Below are 20,774 nucleotides of genomic sequence, written 5' to 3' on the forward strand. Positions count from 1 at the left end.
AGAACCCAAAAACATAAATATTGGTCAATTATCGAAAGTGCATTTTGATCCTTGGACAATAAACTATCATTTAAAAAGTGAGCACCTATATTTTTTGACAAAACCTTAAAATGAGACAAGCATATTGCAACAATTTGGGTGCCCGAATGCGAACGGAGTCTATTTTCATGGAAGGCAAGTGAACGAATGGGAATTATGGAATCAATACTAACATTTCAAAAAGTTCAAATATTCAACAATACGCTCTTTGTTAGATGTTGATTATAAATTTTAAAAATGCTTTTCTCGAAAAGATCAGAAAATTGTATAATTGTTTCATTTTTTACATTGAAAATATGACAATTAGTTTCTGAGGTTTGATTTTGATTGTTTTTTTTTTTTTTTCATTGCTGTATTTCAGCAACCAGAGGTCCAATCTTCAATGTCTCTTAGACAATTTTATTGAAAATTAACATAAGTGACATTAGCTTTGAAAAATATAAGCAAAGGCCCAATTAAAAAACCGGCAAGAAAAATTCCCTACAATTTTGTCGAAGACATCAAACCGATCAGACAAATGCCCCCAAAAAGTATGAGCCAAATAAAAAAATGCACGAAATCAGCATATTTCGTAGAGAATTGCTCAATAGGACTTTCGTATCATTTCTATTTTTTATCCAAATTTAATACATTTTTATAGCTTTGGTACATATGGCTACTTTTATGTTAGATGCAAATATTTGTTTATTTTTTATTATTTATGTGAACTTTTTTTCTGTCCATGCTTATTTATTGTAAATCATATCCCTACAAACATTTGTTTAATTAACATGATTTTGAAGAAAAAAAACACAATCTGCACAAACATACTTTTGAAACAATATAGTTTGATGAAAATTGAGGAGAAAAAAGTGGAATTGATTTTCAACTGTTCGGAATAAAATGGTAATTCGCATTTTTCACCAAATCGGGCACTTGTGAATTTTGAATTCGGGTCGTATAGATCGGAAATAGACGTGCAACATGAAAAAATCATTAATTCGTTAATTTACATTTTCAATTTTTGACAGAAACATAACTGTATTAATTATTTAAGCTTTTTGTGATACTTCAATTCAATTCAATTCGGTTTTATTGGTGAATAATCAAGATACAATGAGTCATTTTGAAGTGCATAACAGAGTTTTGGAGTTCCTTACAGCTGTGTGTTGCATCATAATCCATTTAGGAACAATTATTTCTTTAACTAAGGCACTAGCAAGAGTAAGAAAAAACTATAAAAAAAACTTACAGAAATTGCAAAGGAAAGGGGATAGAGGAAGAGAAAGCTTAAATCTAGATCACAGGTAATTTATCCTTTGTAGATGTGTTTGATCATCAGTTCCCCAAGGGCCAGGAATTGTTCTGCCTTGTTCCGGCAGCTCCGAAACCGCGTCATCATCTCCCCCGCGAGAGCAAAGAACTCCGGCAGGGTGAAGAGATCTTCCCCGATGACTTCTTGCTGGGCCGTACTCCCGCTACCGGCAGCGACCACGCTGGCGAACGAACGCCCCCAACCAGGAGGGAACGCTGAGTTTTCCGCTGGAACCGTAAGCTGTCCAGCTGCAGGAACGGCTGCGCTCGTACTTCGCTGAGGAGAGTGGGACGCTGCTGCTTTCTTCTTTCTCTTTTCCTGCTCCTCGAGGTAGGCCTTGCGCGCGATGCATCCGCGGTAATTGCCGGTATGGTTGCCGTCACAGTTCGCGCACTTTACGCGCGGCTTGGTTTGTTCTGCCTTGTCCCCCAAGTCCGCCTTTCGTGGCAGTGCGCACGCCTCCGAGAGGTGTGACTCACCGCACTTCACGCAGCGGGGCCGGAGGTTGCAGTTCCGCGAGCCGTGGCCGAATTTCTGGCAACGGTGGCATTGCGCTACGTCCGTCGGGTTCTTGGTGTAAAACCGCCAGTTTACCCAAAAACCGTCCAACGTCTTAGTCCGCCGCAGGTCTTGGATCTTGACGGTGCCGCGGTCGAAGTACAACAGGTACAGTGTGTGTACCTGTTACCGTTGTCTTGCGCGAGAGCACTTTAGTCTTCCGCGGTTTTATTCCGGCGTCCGAAAGGTGACCCTTCAGGTCGGAGATCGGACGGTCTTGATAACCTTGCAAGACGACCTTAACAGGGGGCTTCTCGGGGTTGAATGTGTAGAAGTTGAAGTTGCTACGCTTCAATTCTTCAAACACCAGGTCGAAGTTCTTTTTATTCAGTGTGATCACTTGCACTGCCGACTTACCGATTTTCAGACAATATCCGAGGCCTTCCAGCAACTCGTCAACATCGTCCGCCAACGTGTCAAAAACAAAAATTGGAGGTGGTCTTCGTTCCGTTGGAGAATTATTCTTTTTTGGCGTCGGCACTTTTTTCCGTGCACGACCATCGTCGTCGTCGTCGTCGGTAGTGGTGCTACCGTCGGTGTTGTTGTTTTCTTCGTCGTCGCTCAGCATCTGGAACTCGTTCCTGATGGGAATGTTGGCGGATGTTGACGTGTTGGTCGTGGCACCGGGAGTACCTGAACGGGTTCGCACTGGTGATCTCGGAACATATCCGGGATGAAGTAACTTTTTGTCGATGCCTTCTGCGCTCACGCTCCCCTGCGCGAGGGCGGTCGACACGGCGTTGGTTTGTTTACCTTTTTGCACACGGCCGGTAGACGAACTTCGCGGGTTTTTCGAGGCCGCACTCGAACTGCCACGGCCACGGCCGGCCTTTGGCATGCTGGAGAAGCAAACTCGCGGGTAACCACAATCAATTACGGCGAAAAAAATCGAAAAAACGATGGAGCACTGAGCACTAGCTGCATGCTCTCGTGCGTACACGGAGGGAGCTGATTTTTGTGATACTTTTTTTTCAAAATTATTAAAAATTAAGCTGGATATTTGCTTGTTTTACAACTGGGCAAAACATGTCCTTAACAAAAGAAATGATTTTTTTAAACTAAAACTTTTAAAACGTTTGCAAAGTTCGAGTATAGAAACAACACATATTTAAGTTGAGTTTAATTTAAAAAAAAAACTTGATCGAATCATGTTTTAATTCCAAAATGTATAAACAATTTTCGGAGAATCTATTAATATTAGCAGATTCTTTTATGCTTCTGCATTTTCAATTGAGATTTTTTAGTGAATAATCAGGTTACATGTTGTTCATTTTGCGTTACTTATTGCGTTTTGAATTTTGTTTCTGCTCTTTATGTTCATAAACTTATTTATATTAGATCCTTTTCCGTGTATGGTTTTAACAAAAAATGCCGCAAGTTCAATGTTTTTTTGCAAATTGTTAAAATGAAAAGGGAAAAGGAGAAACGTTTACTATCCAGTAAATGTGCACACAACAACTAACCTTTAGAAATTGCACTGCCGTTCGTCGCATATTTGTCCCATGTCAGTTTTGGACGATTTTGACTTTATGACATTTTAATGATTAGTTTGATGTGTACTTTAAGAAAAACACATAAAATCTGGTACTTTGTTCGGAAACTCATCAAAAACAACACCAAGTCTGTTTGTCCCATCGTTGAACTTCTACGCATAATTGTCCCACCAAGTATTTTCTTACACGGAATCATTAGTTTTACTAAGCATTATGCCTTGTTTACCTGTTGTATAGCAAGAGGATCACAAATAAGGGTGAAAAACTGATAACTGGGGCGATTAGGGACACATAGGGCGAATAGGAATCCACGGGACAATTATGCGTAGAAACACAGAAATCGGTCGAAAAATTTCAATCGCGTTTTTCTCAGTTGCACTTTTTTTAACATGGGACAATTATGCGTAGAACGGCAGTGCACTGCTTGAATGTTATGGAACTAAAATTTCTATAGATCACCGCACTGATTGCCAATTAAAGTTCCTCCTCGATACCTTATTAGCGGCACCAAATTCTGCTTTCGGAAGCTGTCGATTTCGCCTAGTTGCCGTCATCTTTTATTTTTCTTCGCATCTCAAATTGCTGTGAAGAACTTTCTCATCATCACACCCTAGGCTCTGCTACTGGGAGCCTTGCTGCTGTGGTGTGGCACGTTCGTTCACACCGTTTAGCACGCTTTGCATAAATTGATTCCAATTTAGCAGTCCGAAGTGTATTAATTTTGGAGAGTTCGTTTCGTTTGGGGGGGCAGATAAAATCTACGCACAGACACCACTTTCCGTTTCTATTTTGTTTTTGGTATTTGAATTACTGGCATCGAACTGGATTTGATTGCTCAAGTTTTAAATTTATATTGAATGAAAAGTGAATTGAATTGAAGTTCAATAAGCATTCTAACCAACACGTTATTTCCTTCCCATTTTCAGGTGTGTCGAAGCGCGGACCTTGTGATAGAAATCCCGGGAAACCTCGGCGCCGATGACTCGTACTATCGGCTCGATTACTACCCGCCGGTGGGTAACCCGGCGCCGAACGCGACGATCGCGTCCCGGGACGTCGGCGACGAGATTCAGTTCTCGAACGGGCTGCCCGGCACCCGGTACAACTTCTGGCTGTACTACACCAACTCGACGCACCACGACTGGCTGACGTGGACGGTGTCCATAACGACCGCGCCGGACCCGCCCTCGAACATGTCGGTGGCGGTCCGGTCCGGCAAGAGTGCCACCGTGAGCTGGAGCCCGCCGTCGCAGGGCAACTTTTCGGCGTTCAAGCTGAAAATCCTCGGCGTGTCGGACAACTTTGTCACGAACCAGACGATCGCCGTCGAGGAGAGCCAATTTCAGTACAGCTTGCGCGACCTGACCCCGGGTGCGACCTACCAGGTGCAAGCGTACACCGTGTTCGACGGCAAGGAGTCGGTCGCGTACACCAGCCGCAACTTCACCACAAGTAAGACTTGAAACCTTTTGCTTTTTTGTTTTGTTTTTGCAATAACCACCTCTCGGGTTTTCGGGCCAAAATGGTACAACTAACCTAGTTTCTCTAGCTCACCGTGGTGAAAGGATATGAACAACTAACTTTGGTTTAGCTCTAATTCAGCGTTCAAGGTCGGCCGGCCGGATTGCGCGTGGAATCGCAGCAACCCGAAACGGAACAAGTGCTGCTGCTGCTGAGACAATGGCGCGGCGCGTGGGAAGACACCATGCTGAACCCAGCGAGAGAGAGAGCGAGGGAGAGCGGATGTTTCAATTGAATAGCATATGCACAAATTTATATGTTTCCATATTATAACCCATCCGCGAGGCAAAACAAGTTTACTCAGTCACAATTTCTGTTTCTTTCTTTTCCACTGGCTAATCCGTAACGGTTAATGGCAATACTCACGCTCTAACACTAACAAATAACTCAAACACATTATGGGGGACACTGCGCAGAACGCTATCGCCATAAAGATCTGTTGGACATAAAAATTCTGCGAGGTAATACTGGTAGTAGTTAGTAGTAGTATATTTAATATCTGCATGTCTGTAGTCTGTAAGTTGTGCGCTTGTGGGTAAATCCACTTGCTTAGCATATTAATGCATCCCCACATTTGCGTTGACATTTCAAGCCTCTTTAATTCTTACATGCAAATCGTTTCTTCTCCCCAGAACCCAACACGCCGGGCAAGTTTATCGTGTGGTTCCGCAATGAAACCACGCTGCTCGTACTGTGGCAGCCGCCGTACCCCGCCGGAATCTACACGCACTACAAGGTGTCAATCGAACCGCCAGACGCACTAGGCAGCGTTCTGTACGTACAAAAAGAGGGCGAACCCCCGGGACCGGCTCAGGCCGCCTTCAAGGGTTTAGTCCCAGGCCGGGCGTACAACATCTCCGTGCAGACCATGTCCGAGGACGAAATCTCACTCCCCACAACCGCCCAATACCGAACGGTTCCCCTCCGACCGATGAACGTGACCTTCGACAGAAAGGCCGTTACGGAAAACTCCTTCAAAGTGATGTGGGAAGCCCCGAAGGGCACCAGCGAGTTCGACAAGTACCAGGTGTCCATCGCGGCCACGCGACGCCAGCAAGCGGTCCTACGCAACGACAACGAGAACATGGCCTGGCTAGAGTTCAAAGACAACCTGGACCCCGGCAAAACGTACTCCGTGGTAGTGAAAACCGTCTCCGGCAAGGTCACCTCCTGGCCGGCGAGCGGCGATGTCACCCTCAAACCGCTGCCAGTGAAGAACCTCTACTCCTACACTGACAGCAAAACCGGCATCCTCACCATCTCCTGGGTTCCGGACGATGCCAGCACGCAGGACGAGTACAAGATCAGCTACCACGAGCTGGAAACCAACAACGGCGACTCCAGCACGATGAACACCGACAAAACCACCTTCGCCCTGGAATCCTTACTCCCAGGCCGAAACTACTCCATCACCGTACAGGCAATCTCGAAAAAGATGGAATCCAACGAATCAACCATCTTCGTCGTAACCCGGCCCTCGTCCCCCATCATCGAGGACCTCAAGTCGATCCGCGAGGGTCTCAACATCAGCTGGAAGAGCGACGTCAACTCGCGCCAGGAAAAGTTCGAGGTCACCTACACCAGAAACGATACCAACGACGGCAAAACCGTACTTACCACCGAATCTAGATTAGTGTTTACCAACTTATATCCGGGAGCGGGCTACGAGGTGAAAGTGTTCGCCATGAGTCACGGACTGCGCAGCGAGCCTCACTCGTACTTCCAAGCCGTCTGTGAGTATTAAATTGAATGTTTGGGTCGACCATGCTAATAAAGTATTGACGAGCTTTTGAAGATTTTTGTCTTTATTTTATTTCATAAAATCAAAAAGCTGCAACAAAAAATTCCTGCAAACTATCATTTTATTTGAAAAATTCAATCGATTCTAAATTGATTCTAAAGTGATTCAAAATTGAATTTTGGATGAATTTATTGATAATGTTCAATAACTTAATGTTAATTCCTAATGTCTAATTCTAATGTTACCCCCACATTTTGATAGTATTTTTTTTTTGAGAAACACTCAAAATATTCACAAAACTACGTATTTTCGAAAAAATACTCAAAATTTCAGTTAATATGGGTATCAAATGATCGGTTTTTTATACATTTCGATAGCAATAAAAAAATTGTGAAATACTCAAAATTTTCACAAAATTATGTATTTTCGAAAAAATACCTAGAATTCAAGTTTTTTATTTATAACATGGGTACTAAATGATCGGAATTTTGCATACATTTCAAAAGTAATAACATAAAAATTTTAAAACACTCGAATTTTTCACAAAACTACGTACAGTACTTGTTCGGTAACTGGGCTGAGAACGCAGCCCAGTCACCGAATGCTGCTCGCTAACTGGGCTGAACGAAAAATTACGAGGGGACCACCGATGCATAATATTTTCCAGATGAAATTTAAAAATAAAAGTTGCTCAAATTTATTTACAATGCTTACTTTTCATATTTTTTAATTGTGACTTTAAATTAAATAAAATATTGAAAAAAGTTTTTTTATTTATTGAACTTGATTTTTGCATCCATTAACCCCTCGGTAATTTCGGTTTGTTTTGGTTTTTTGACGTTTGTCTGCTTTTTAACTGGGCTACGGCCCAGTTATCGAGCGCCCAATTAAAAAGCAGCCCAGTTAAACAACGCCCAGTTACCGAACAACTACTGTATTTAAATAAAAATACTGAAATTTCAGTTTTTTTTCAAAAAAAACTGATTACTTATTTCCAGGGCTGTGGAGTCGGAGTCGGAGTCGGAGCCGGAGTCGGTGGAGTCGGGTCTTTTTGGGAAGCCTGGAGTCGGAGTCGGAGTCGGAGTCGTAAAAACTCGAACAGCTGGAGTCGGAGTCGGAGCCGGAGTCGGCTAAATTTTATTAGCTGGAGTCGGAGTCGGAGTCGGAGTCGGAGTCGGAGCCGAAAATTTCTGATTACCCGGAGTTGGAGTCGGAGTTATCTTAAATTCAACAAAAAATATGTTAATTTTTTATTTTTTAGTATTTGCTATAAAACAGATTAATTTACAAAACTTCTTATATTTTTAATTGTTTTTCAAGTTGCATGCGCTGCGTTGCCATTTTTATTTTTTTTAGAGATCACTAAATGATAACCTGTTAATCAGCTCTTACCCAAGTATGTAGTATCATCATAACTAAAAAAAAAAAAACAATATTGGTTTTGTAGTCAGAAATATTTAATTGATTTTGTCTGCATCCTTTTGCCGATATTTATGTACCCTTTAAACTCAAATTTGACCAAATTTAATCTAGTTCTTTCTGAAAAAAGTACACACACAGTCATCTTATACCCCGATAGTGAATGTCTTGGTGGTTTTAAGTAAACCAATGTTCAGGAAAAAAGTTACGAGGTACACCAAAAAATATAAATAATACTCACTATTTATGGAAATCGAAAACAAAAAAATCACTGACAGGATAACTCTTCCAACAAATATTCAACGATTATAACAATCTATTACTTGGAACTCAACATGCGCATTTTGTTTATAACTTTGTACAAAAAATTAAAAGTGTCGCGCTTAAAATATTTCAAACTGACATCAAATATAAAAAAAAGTTGCAACTAATTTTGAAATCATCATTGAATATGTTAAATATATCGATTATCTTAATGTTTACTATTTCTCTACTAAAATCTGAGAATATTGATCTTTAGGCAAACTATTTTGATATTGTTGCAAATTATCGTTGAACAAATCTCAAGATTTCAGGATAGGACAGGATTTCAAGATAAAAAAATATCCGTGACCTAGAAAATATTTATCCTGTGGATTTTTGTTTTTTATCCAATTCTAAGTTTTTTCATATATTTTCATGGAGGCGCACGACCATTCATAAAGCTTCGTTTTAGGTGAAGATGCAAGAAGTATCGCGCGCCTCCTTTTAAATATATAAAAAAAATAAAAATTCAAATAAATCCAAAATTCCGAGGTAAAATATTTTCTAGGTCACGGATATTTGAAAAGGACCCCTTAAGCGTCCTTACCACGAAGATTTTTTTAGATACATTGATTTGTAATAATAAACTTCTTCAGCCTTGGCGTGATGTCCATGTACGTCTTAAAAATTTCAATGGAGCTTTAAAAAATAGTTTCGTTTAAAATTGTTATTTAAAAATACAAGGTGACTATGATAGTCACTGTGCTTCTTATAAATGTCAACTTAAAAGTGAGCAAATTGATTTTATATGTTAAATCAATCATTAAGGCCAGCTTTATTTTAATGATCATTAAAAAATAACAATTTAATATTTTAGTTTTTAATCCATATAATGAAAATTTGAGGTTAAGTAAATAAATCCAAATTTACTTACCAAACTGTTCTTCTGAAAATGCCTTCAAAACTGGCGTTTTTTATTTCTGTTTCAATAACGTCTAAAACTTGTAAAACTAGAAACTTTTTTCCGGTTTTTTCCACTTAAAGAGTTTTTAAATAATCCTATTTATCAATGTTTTCGAAATAATAGTAAACTAACTTTTGAAATATTTAAAAATATGTGGAGTCGGAGTCGGAGTCGGAGCCAACCATTTTTTTGAAAGCTGGAGTTGGAGTCGGAGTCGGAGTCGGCTAGAGTTGGTGAGCCGGAGTTGGAGTCGGAGTCGGTTGGATCTGAAAGCCGGAGCCGGAGTCGGAGTCGGAGTCGGCTATTCCCAGAAAGCCGGAGTCGGAGTCGGAGTCGGAGTCGCTTGAAATATGACCCGACTCCACAGCCCTGCTTATTTCCAATTGTCGAGCTTAAGTATGACCCATAAACTACTCTAAAATGATTTAGAATTTTTAAATCCAAAATGGCGGTTCTGAAATATTGAAAAAATGCATTTTTAATTTAAAAGGCAAGCAATTATTCAAATTTGACTAAAACGGGGTCGCAGAACTCAAATTTGATGTTAAAAGTTAGAATATAAAAAAATATATAAAAAACCGAAAACTGAAATTTTGAGTATTTTTTCAAGAGCACGTAGTTCTGTGAAAATTTTGAGTATTTTCAAAAAAGAATCTATCGAAGTGTATGAAAAATTCCCAATCATTGTATACCTATTTTGAAAAAAAAACAAAATTTTAGTATTTAAAAAAAAAGTCATAGTTTCATGAAAATTTTCAGTATTTCACACAACAAATTATTATGTATAAAATGTATAAAAAAAATCCCGATCATTTGACACCCATATTGTAAAAAACTGAAATATTTGGTATTTTTCCTTTAAAAAAGTAGTTTTGTGAAAATTTTGGGTATTTTCAAAAACGTGTTTGAAAAAAAATTCCGATCGTTTTTTACCCATATATAAAAAACAATAATTCTGAGTATTTTTTCGAAAAAAAATGCATTTTCACAATACAGGAAAATACGTATTTTTTTGTAAAATTGTATTTTTTATTTTTTTTGATGTTATTATAGTTGCAATGGATTATTGACATCATTTCGATTCTAAAACACTATATTTTTTTAAAGTTTGGATGATTTTTCGTAGGATGATAGCCAATGTCTCCCATATAGCCAAAATCCAAATAAGCTCTGTACCTCAGTTATGCACGCCTCGGTTTTGCATCCCCCATATGTGGTGCTAAACCGAGGCATGACTGTACGTCTTATGTCTCATTTCTCATTGTTTTTCCGGGTTTCGATATTGAGCATGACTGTTTAGGCATACGAAGCAGCAGAGATCTTTAAATATAAGTTGAATAAGATAAGTTGCGTAATCTGGAGTGAAACGGGACACATGGGGCGAATTGGGATAGCTGTTGTAGCCTAGTTACTACACAATATTTGGATGTTTTTGATTGTTTTCGGATAGAACAGACACAAATCAACATAAGTAGTGCATCAATTTCCAAATTTCAAGCTTTAAGTGCTCTAAAACATGCTGTCCCTATTCAGACGGTTGTCCCGATTCTCCCCAGATGACGGTACATTAGGGTGCCCAGAATATGGGACTTTCTTTCAAAACCTCGCTCCACAAGCTGAATATGGTTCCTTGACCTATTTTAGGACTCTGGGCCAAATATGAGCAAAATCGGTCATCATTTACCCATTGATACTCGGTGGTGAAGTTTGTATGGGAAAAATCGAAAAAATGTATGGAAAACCCAAGTTTCTTACGGCTTGGTCTGCACGGTGTGCTACTTCCATCCAAATATTCTCAAAAGTGAGATTCTTATTGAAAATTTAATGCTCTACAACTTTGTAGAACAGTGTTTCTCAACCTTTTCCGTTCCATTCCCCCCTTGGCTAATTTTCATGAACTTCATTCCCCCCCTTAAATTTGGAACAAATTTTAAACAAATTTCATAATTAAAGATTAAATTGTTATCATAAGACTGAAGTTTTCAATAAAAAACAAAAATCATGCAAAACATATAAATATGCAGTTTGTGAAATAAACTTCACAATGTAATCCAAAATTGATAAAACTTTCATCCAGAGAGATTTTTTCAAATATAGTTAAAATAATCTGGATGTGAAAGAAACGTTTGAAAAGTTTATTAAAAAAAAGTATGATTTGAGCAAACTGAAATTAACTGGTCATATTTATGATTTTGAAAAAAATTCAAATTTTAAGCGATAAGTGCAGTTCAGTTATCTTCAACATTTGTTTTTTTTTATAAACCAACTGTTCCTGATTGAATTAATGCAAATGCTTCCTTGAAAAAAATCCGAGGCTCTTTTCGTGTATGAATCAATACATAACTGACGATAATCAAAATACTTTTAAAAAAAACTCTAGAGGAGAGCACTCACAAAAAAATATAAAATCTACTTTTCAAAATGCAATGCAAAATTTTCAGTATTTCTAAGTTCAATTTAATTCTTCAAAGAACTGTTAAATTTTAGGAGAGTATAAAAACAATCTTTAAGAAATAGAACAAAAACTTGAAAAAATGTGTTTACAAACCCATTCTTTTTTGTAAAAACAGCTTATGTTTGAAAGGGTATAAAAACCCAAAGTACTTTTATTTTAAAAGTTCTAAAATTCTTTCCAATTCGATAGTTTGACTGAATGTTCTAGACATGGATTATTTTTGCAAGCTCGTTGTTCAAAGGCATTACATTTCTATTGCATCCTCATTCCCCCCCAAGAATGGCCAAATTCCCCCCCAGGGGGGAATTCCTCACCGGTTGAGAAACACTGTTGTAGAACATACCAAAGCTCTAAAACTCAATCCTAAAAAGTTATTAGCGATTTAAAAACGTTATTTTTGTATGAAAAACATTTTTTTCACCAACTTTAGGCTCGGGTATCAATGGGTTAATCTCATCCAATTTCGCTCAAAATTTACACAGATGCCAACCCAAAAAACCGTTTTCCGCTTGTGGAGCAGGGGGTCATTTTTTCTGGGCACCCTACGGTACATAGATGACCGTACTGCATTATTTAACCAACTCCCTTTCCCCGCAGACCCCAACCCACCGCGCAACATGACAATCGAAAAGGTAACCAGCAACTCGGTGCTCGTCCACTGGAAACCCCCGGAGCGATCCGAATTTACCGAATATTCCATCCGGTACCGCACCGAAAGCGAAAAGCAATGGATCCGTCTGCCCTCGGTAAAGGCAACGGAGGCCGACGTAACCGATATGACGCCGGGCGAGAAGTACACGATCCAGGTGAACACCGTTAGTTACGGCGTCGAGAGTCCCAACCCCCAGCAGGTGAATCAAACTGTACGTCCGAATCCGGTGTCCAACATTGCCCCGCTGGCTGACTCGAACAACATTACGCTCGAGTGGCCACGGCCCGAGGGACGGGTTGAAACGTACATCATCCACTGGTGGCCCACCGAGTTCCCGGACCAAGTTTCGACCAAAAATGTTTCCGAGGTTAATACAAGTAAGTTGGTGTACAACCGTGGTGAGTTAGAACTGTTTGCCTAACGATTTCCTCAATTTCAGTTCTGCCATACCCAGGAAGTGGCTTGGGCGACGAAGAGAAACCGGCCGAGGAACTGCCGACGGTGCGAATCCTCGTCGGCGACTTAATGTCAGGGGTAATGTACAACTTTAAGATTCAAACGGTGTCGTACGGTTTGACCAGCGATGTGACAAAACTGCAAACGCGCACAATGCCACTAATCCAGTCCGAGGTGTTGATCGTAAACAACGTCCAGATGCGCGATACGGTCACGCTGAGCTACACACCGACGCCGCAGCAGTCGTCCAAGTTTGATCTGTACCGATTCTCGCTGGGCGACGTGAGCATTTCCGACAAGGAAAAGCTCGCCAACGATACGGACCGCAAGGTGACGTTCAACGGGCTGATACCGGGACGGTTGTACAACATCACGGTCTGGACCGTCAGTGGAGACGTTGCCAGTCAGCCGATCCAACGCCAAGATCGGATGTATCCCGACCCGATAACGGTGCTAAATGCTGGCAACATTACCGACACGGAGATCGTGTTGAACTGGGACATTCCGAAGGGTGAATACAACGCGTTCGAAATCCAATACCTCAAGAACGACTCGCATTACGTTCAAAACTTTACCGTAAACAATCATATTACAATCGCCGATCTGAAACCACATCGGAACTACACATTCACCGTAGTTGTCCGCTCCGGAACCGAATCCAGCGTGTTGCGCAGCAGTCTTCCAGTTTCGGCCAGCTTCCAAACTAAGGAATCGGTTCCAGGACGCATGGACAAATTCGCACCCGTAGATATACAACCAAGTGAGATCACCTTCGAGTGGTCTCTTCCACCGAACGAACAAAACGGCGTCATTAGACAATTTACAATCACTTACGGCCTCGACGGATCACAACACACCCAAGCGAAGGACTTTAAGCCGACCGAACTGCGCGGAATAATCAAGGGCTTGCTGCCGGGAAAAACGTACATCTTCCGAATTCAAGCCAAGACGGCGATCGGCTATGGTCCCGAGCAAATGTGGAAGCAAAAGATGCCCATTTTGGCCCCACCGAAACCCGAAACTCAGGTCGTTCCCACCGAGGTGGGCAGCAGCGCGACGACAATCGAGATCCGATTCCGTAAGCATTACTTTAGCGACCAGAACGGCGTCGTTACGACGTACACCATCATCATAGCCGAGGACGACAGCAAGAACGCTTCCGGCCTGGAGATGCCCAGCTGGTACGATGTGCAATCGTACAGCGTGTGGCCACCGTACCAGGTCATCGAGCCGTACTACCCGTTCAAGAACAGCTCCGTGGAGGACTTTATCATCGGCACCGAGAACTGCGATACCCGCAAATCCGGGTACTGCAACGGTCCGCTCAAGTCGGGCACGACGTACAAGGTGAAGGTTCGTGCCTTTACCGCGCCGGACAAGTTCACCGACACGGCGTACTCGTATCCGATTCGAACAGGTAAGAATATTATTTGATTGTTTGGCACTACTCGGTTTACAGAAACGTGTTTAGAAGTTATCTCCGTTTTGTCGAAGATAAACCACGTGGATAACCAACCACCAAAGAGTAACCCATAAGGTTTGCTGGTAGTTTGCGTGCGATGTACCACAAAGTTGAACCCAAAATCAAGAGGCAGTGGTAACTCTGTCTTACTCTGTGCAACCACCGTTGAGGACAATTGTCCATAAAAATTAAAATATCTGATTTTGTTATCAGAAAATCATGTCCATCGTTAATAAGAAGAAAAAACAATAACATCCCAAAGAGTAAGACAATAACAACTCAAGTTATGGCACATCAATAACTCATTCAATCATGTGATTTTCCAACTCTTAAAAAACAATCAGCAGTAGGGTGACAATTAAACAAATCGACATCAGGGATACCCTCTGATTCGATTCTTTAGGCAAAAATAAGTATCCGTGCCAATTTTGAGCCAAATCGGTTAAGGTTTAGGGGTCGTTTTTTATCGTTGAAGTTTATATGGGGAAAATCGCAAAAATGTATGCAGAAAAACATCGTTTCAGTATTTTTCTGCCAGGTGGCGCGGGTCTCGTCCAAAATTTTCCAAGAGTGAGATTATTGTAGAAAATTTAATTTCCAACAACTTTGTCGAAGGGTGCAAAACGATCCGAGTTGTCCATAACCTAATTTGTTATATTTTTTTATTTTACTTAACATGGCTGGGATGGGAACTGTGGGATTTTTATGACTCAAAAACGGTGCACTTTAATAAATGTTTACAAAAGTACTGTTTTATTTAGAATTTGATTCAACATCTAAAAATTACTTACTATACAAACAGCACGACTTTTTTCAAAAATTCATAACATGGCCAAAAACAAAACGTCCGTCATACCGTAAAGCTCAAAAGTTGCCACTTTTTTCTATTAAAACATACACAAAATTGAAGAAGTAAAGTTTGTCAAAATCTAGTTTTTGTGACAAAAAATTATCTAAGAAAATTGTTATTTTTTTTTTTTAGAGTTTAGCTATTTGCTTCTGAATACTACTAATTATAACCTACAACTTTTCCGAAGACACATTTTCGAATTGCTTCGTATCATTTTTTTATGGACAGCCCCCAAATTTCTATGAGGATTCCAGGATCTATTACACTACGGCAAACAAACAAACTCGCACTTTTTGACAGCTTGCCAGTTTGCCTGGATTTGTTTGTACAAACGTCAGCCTGCATACACGAAAAAGTGCGAGTTTTTTTTTGTTTGTTTGCGGTAGTGTAATGGCTCCTTTATATGAATAAACTGTGGATATTTGGAACTTAGGAATTGAGGACAAATTTTCATACAAATACAATAATTAGGTCAGATTTTTTTGCCAAATTCTAGAGAACTGCTCATTGAAAAAAAAATATTTTCGCCTTCTTTAGGTTTTTGTTTTTTTTTTCTTTTTTCCTGTACGGATTTTTAAGTGACCTGATCTCCTACGTGCAAAGGTGTCAAAGTTAAATCAATTTCATAGTTTTGTAGAGAGTTTTTTGCCTCCAAAACCATTTCAAAGCTCGCAAATTCGTTCTGTTAGAAAAAGATATTCCATTTTCAGCACATCCACTATAAAACGAATTTCGAACATTATTAGCAAATTTTTCTCTAAACTTCGATGCAATAATTTTTATCATTTATAGCAATAATACCAATTTTTTCTCTCAGGGCGATGAATTTTTCGCGCTTTACACAAAATAATTGCCGTGGTTCAACAACATTTCTGAAGAAAATCTTTATTATATATATTTTTGCATTTAGCATGAAATACATTTGCGAGCAGTTTTCTGACTTTCGTTAAAAAAAAATATGTTAAAAAAAATGTTTGGAGTGTAAGCAGATTTCATGAAGGTTTAATTTGTTGACACTGACACTTTGATAAATGTTTTCTCAAAAATAGATTTAAAAATAACACAAATCAGAGGTCTTTTCATAAAAAATGATTTCTAGTTTAGGACACTCATTAAATAGGAAAAAAAATAGATAAGTTTACAAAATCATTACCTTAAAAATGCTTTAACTTGTGAACTGTGTTTGTTGTTTGCCAAGTGAAATTTAACATATTTTTTTTTGTTATGCATTTACAAAAAAAAATACAAGAAAACCCTTTTGTTTCGAAATTTTATAACTTATAAAAAGAAAATGTGATTTTTTAGTAATGATCAGAAAATTTCAACCAAAGTTTTTTTAATAGCACTTTTGTTTGGACAGCTAAAATTTATGGATAAAATTATTTTAAATTCAATAGACAATCATTGGAAATTTAGTCGCCAAAACTCATGATATTATTGTATTACCTACATTCTAAACATTGACATTAAAGCAACAACAACAAAGCATTTATCATTGTACTTAATTTTCATACTTATCTTATCAAGTTTCCACCTGAACAATCACAAGGAAAGCGTCTTTATGCCGTGTCGACACACGTGACGCTAGAGACTTCAATGCCGTAGGAAAGAAGCGGCTTAGAAACAGCGAACCCAACCCGTCGTCGCAAACTCGAGTGAATGTTCCAATGCAAATATTGACAATTACTTGTTATTTTCACAGCTGGGGTTCTAATAAGAGTGCTTGTTAGCCCTTTGTTAACAAACAAAGAATCTAGAATTTCATTAAAATCGTACCAGTTCTTCCTGGTGTGCATTGCATTCAACAAGAACTTTTCTAAAAGTTGGAAGTTGCAATTCTTCCCTGTTATGTGTTCAATGAAATAAAAGATATTTTTGATTAGTTTTCATTTAATAACTGATTTTGTTATTATTAAGTTTCCATTGATTGAAATGCTTTATATTTTTAAAACTAATAAATATTCTCTTGATACACGCTACTCATATGAAGCAGGATTGCTATCGGTCAATGGTAAGATCTAAGAAATTATTCTTTTCAACTGATTATGATGTTTGCTTCATCACAATTCATTCTAACTATGTTCACCTAAAACAATCCCCCCTCGATTCCACAGCCCAAGACAACACGTCGCTGATCGTGTCGATCACGGTGCCGCTGTTCATCATCCTGCTGCTCGTCGGCACGATCGTGTTTCTGCGCCGCCGCCGGCACACCGGCCGCAAAAAGGCCACCGAGCAGCGCGCCAACGACAATATGTCCCTGCCGGACAGCACCATGGAAACGAGCCGTCCAGTACTAGTTAAGAACTTTGCCGAGCACTACCGCATGATGTCGGCCGATTCGGACTTTAGGTAGGCGCGCTTGGAGAGGGTTGGCTTGTCGGGCTGAAACTTACTGGAAATTTTTCGTCGTTACAGGTTTAGTGAAGAATTCGAAGAACTGAAACATGTTGGCCGGGACCAACCTTGCACGTTTGCCGACCTGCCGTGCAATAGACCTAAGAACCGCTTCACCAACATTTTACCGTATGACCACTCTAGATTTAAGCTGCAACCGGTTGACGACGAGGAAGGTTCGGACTACATCAACGCTAACTACGTTCCGGTAAGTTTGGGGATCTTCTCGATACGCCGTCACAAGAATCAAGCTCAAGTCTCGCCTCTATTCCTCACAGGGACACAATTCGCCCCGCGAGTTCATCGTGACGCAGGGTCCACTGCACTCGACGCGAGACGACTTCTGGCGCATGTGCTGGGAAAGCAACTCCCGGGCGATCGTCATGCTGACGCGGACGTTCGAGAAGGGTCGCGAAAAGTGCGACCACTACTGGCCCCACGATACCGTACCGGTGTACTACGGGGACATCAAGGTGACGCTGCTCAACGACAGCCACTACCCGGACTGGGTCATCACCGAGTTCATGATGACGAGGGTGAGTTGAAGCATTATCTCCAGAACCAAGCTGCTCACTCACGTTCGCAATCTTTTTCTCCGCACAGGGTGACACGCAGCGCATCTTGCGCCACTTCCACTTTACCACGTGGCCCGACTTTGGGGTGCCGAACCCGCCCCAGACGTTGGCGCGCTTCGTGCGGGCGTTCCGCGAACGGGTCGGGCCCGACCAGCGGCCAATTGCGGTGCACTGCAGCGCCGGCGTCGGCCGGTCCGGTACGTTCATCACGCTCGACCGAATCCTGCAGCAGATACAGGTATCGGACTACGTCGACATCTTCGGCATTGTCTGGGCAATGCGAAAAGGTACGTGTTTTTGAAAGCTTTAAAGAATGTATTAATAACTAGCCAATATTCGTTCAGAACGTGTCTGGATGGTCCAAACCGAGCAGCAGTACATTTGCATTCACCAGTGCTTGCTGGTGGTCCTGGAGGGTAAGGAAGGTACCGAGCGTGAAATTCATGACAACCCCGGCTACGAAGGTAAGATATTTTCGTTTCGCTGGAATACTTCTAGACCTTTTTCTCTCTATATCACGTGGTGGCTTATCTACTTTTTTCTAATAACGGTTTGATTTACGCGCTAATAATCGATTCGTTTGTAACCCGGAAAGTTCTGCCAGATCCGTTGCTGCCTTCAAGTTTGGTTTAGTGTGGTTTTCTGGTGCCTTTAATTCGAGATTCACTAATATTTCGTTCCCTGTAATTAAGCTTATAACTCACTAACATTAGCGTAGGAAGGTTTAAAAAACTTAAGCATATAAATACTTCAACTATCATTCAGTGGGGACAAATCCACTTGGAACTTGGAACACACATCAGAGACTAAGTTATGTCGAACGTTGCAATGTTTTTCAAAATATCTTAACCCCTTCCCGCCCAGAACAAAATCGAGATTTTTTACGTTTTACCTTGCCATTTTTTAATGACTTGGTCTAAAACTGGAAAAAAAATTAGTTCAATTCATTCAAAAGCTTTCGAGATATTTCAATTTTTAGTGAAAATTTTGTGGTGCTCTGGTGCAACCATGGGCGTTAGAGGGTTAAGCATAGCAGTTTTGGTCGCAATAGGATAAAAGTTCTTCAAACACTCTTCAAGAGTTCTTCAAGACCCATACATGGCTACATTTATATTTGGAAGCTATCCATACAAAAATTGCACGTAAATATTCGAAAATTTGTATTTTTGAAGGAATTTTGTGATTCTTTTTTTTCGGTTTGGTGTCTTCGGCAAAGTTGTAGTTGTGTATTGATTTTGGCGATGTTGTAATTAATTTTTTTTTTGCCACAAAAATTTTAATTTCCCAAAACTCATATTTTTACAATTTTTGAAATGTTTTGATATGTTTTAGAGCAGATGTGACCAATGTGTGTATATTAGTACGGAAAAAATATGTAAAAATAACAGTCATAAACCATTTTTCACATTCATTTAAATTGTTCAACAACGAATGTCTTCAGTCAAAGTATCAATCATCCATCAACCTAAAAACCAGACAGTGGATTTTTTTATATTAAGGCATAAATTGCAACATTTTTGTGTACTTTTGTTTTTTTATTGAACAAAATGTGACCAATTGAATAAAACTGTTGGGAAAACTTAATTTTTTGTTCTCCAATATTTTAAAGCTTCAAATTTGGCCCACCACTCAAAAACCACCCTGTTTATGAGGACAAAAAACCGGAACTTTTGAGCCATATAACAGTATGAACAAAAATTTTGCCGCCGATTTAGGCTGGTACAAATTGTATTGAAAGTTTTTGCCATATTTTTGAAAAAAAACACTCGAAAATGTCAACGAAAATTAACTGAAATCAATTGAAATGAATGTTTGGGTTTATTCAGAAATATTCAGAATTTTGGAATGTGCAGTACTGCAAAAAGTATTTCTTCGCTAAAAAGTATTTGTTCCTATTTTGGGCCTAGTACCTATTTTGGGTCTACCAAACTTAATTCAACGAAATTGAGCATTTCACCAAATCTGGCAGGGATCTGCCACTTGAGAATGATTCGTGCTGTCATTATCTATGTTTTGGTGGGCAAGAATAATTCACCTTTTCCTCTTAAATTAGAAATAATGCAATAAATATATCACTCTTCACATTTTTCTTTCAAATTGCAACTTGCCCATTAGGTCCAAAATTTTCACCACTTTTGCTTACCGCTTCTTGGTACTCAGCGTCAAGGCGTTCATCGCTCAGCACACGAATGAGAGCCGTCCCCCGAATCTCCAACCACCGGCAATATGTTTTTATTGGTGGGTTGCACAATCCCGTTGCAAAAACAATCACTAAACTGCCACCAAATCAATCCTAATAACTGATTAAAGTCTCTCGAAGAGAATGGCTCTATTTTCAGTCCATTTGACACTACTACAAATTATGACAGTGTGTGTGTACTTTTCACAAATTACAGTCTTTCTTGCATAATACGGGCTTGTTGTTTGGGTACGCAACAATTGTTTAATTATGTTAAAAACTCGTATAGAATGATATAAATCATGTCCAAGCTAATTATGCACGTAATGAAATCAATCATTCTAATGTTTATTTGTGGCTTAAAACATCACAATGATTTAGCATATTTGTCGACCGATTTTGTGCGGCTGTACTGTACGAGCTGGGGCTGAACCATACGTCAAAAAAGTTCGCCACGTGCTGTGAGATTTCAACCA

General features: G+C 39.9%; 1 protein-coding gene across 8 annotated transcripts in view; it reads left to right on the forward strand.

Moving 5' to 3' along the window:
- The window catches only part of LOC120414023 (tyrosine-protein phosphatase 10D), a 60,224-nt gene that overhangs the window by 36,391 nt on the left and 3,059 nt on the right, over positions 1-20,774 (forward strand). For 3 of the 8 annotated variants that reach the window (XM_039575040.2, XM_039575045.2, XM_039575046.2), the window contains exons 2-12: positions 4,311-4,836; positions 5,322-5,366; positions 5,538-6,638; positions 12,325-12,756; positions 12,819-14,252; positions 17,138-17,158; positions 17,262-17,499; positions 17,566-17,752; positions 17,823-18,080; positions 18,148-18,406; positions 18,464-18,583. In XM_039575040.2, the coding sequence (XP_039430974.1) occupies positions 4,311-4,836; positions 5,322-5,366; positions 5,538-6,638; positions 12,325-12,756; positions 12,819-14,252; positions 17,138-17,158; positions 17,262-17,499; positions 17,566-17,752; positions 17,823-18,080; positions 18,148-18,406; positions 18,464-18,583 (4,621 nt within the window). The remainder of the gene's footprint in view (positions 1-4,310; positions 4,837-5,321; positions 5,367-5,537; positions 6,639-12,324; positions 12,757-12,818; positions 14,253-17,137; positions 17,159-17,261; positions 17,500-17,565; positions 17,753-17,822; positions 18,081-18,147; positions 18,407-18,463; positions 18,584-20,774) is intronic. The other 5 variants (XM_039575047.2, XM_039575042.2, XM_039575048.2 and 2 more) reach the window with 3 other exon arrangements.

Source organism: Culex pipiens, chromosome 3 (assembly GCF_016801865.2).
Source record: "Culex pipiens pallens isolate TS chromosome 3, TS_CPP_V2, whole genome shotgun sequence".
In the NCBI taxonomy this organism is placed as follows: domain Eukaryota; kingdom Metazoa; phylum Arthropoda; class Insecta; order Diptera; family Culicidae; genus Culex; species Culex pipiens.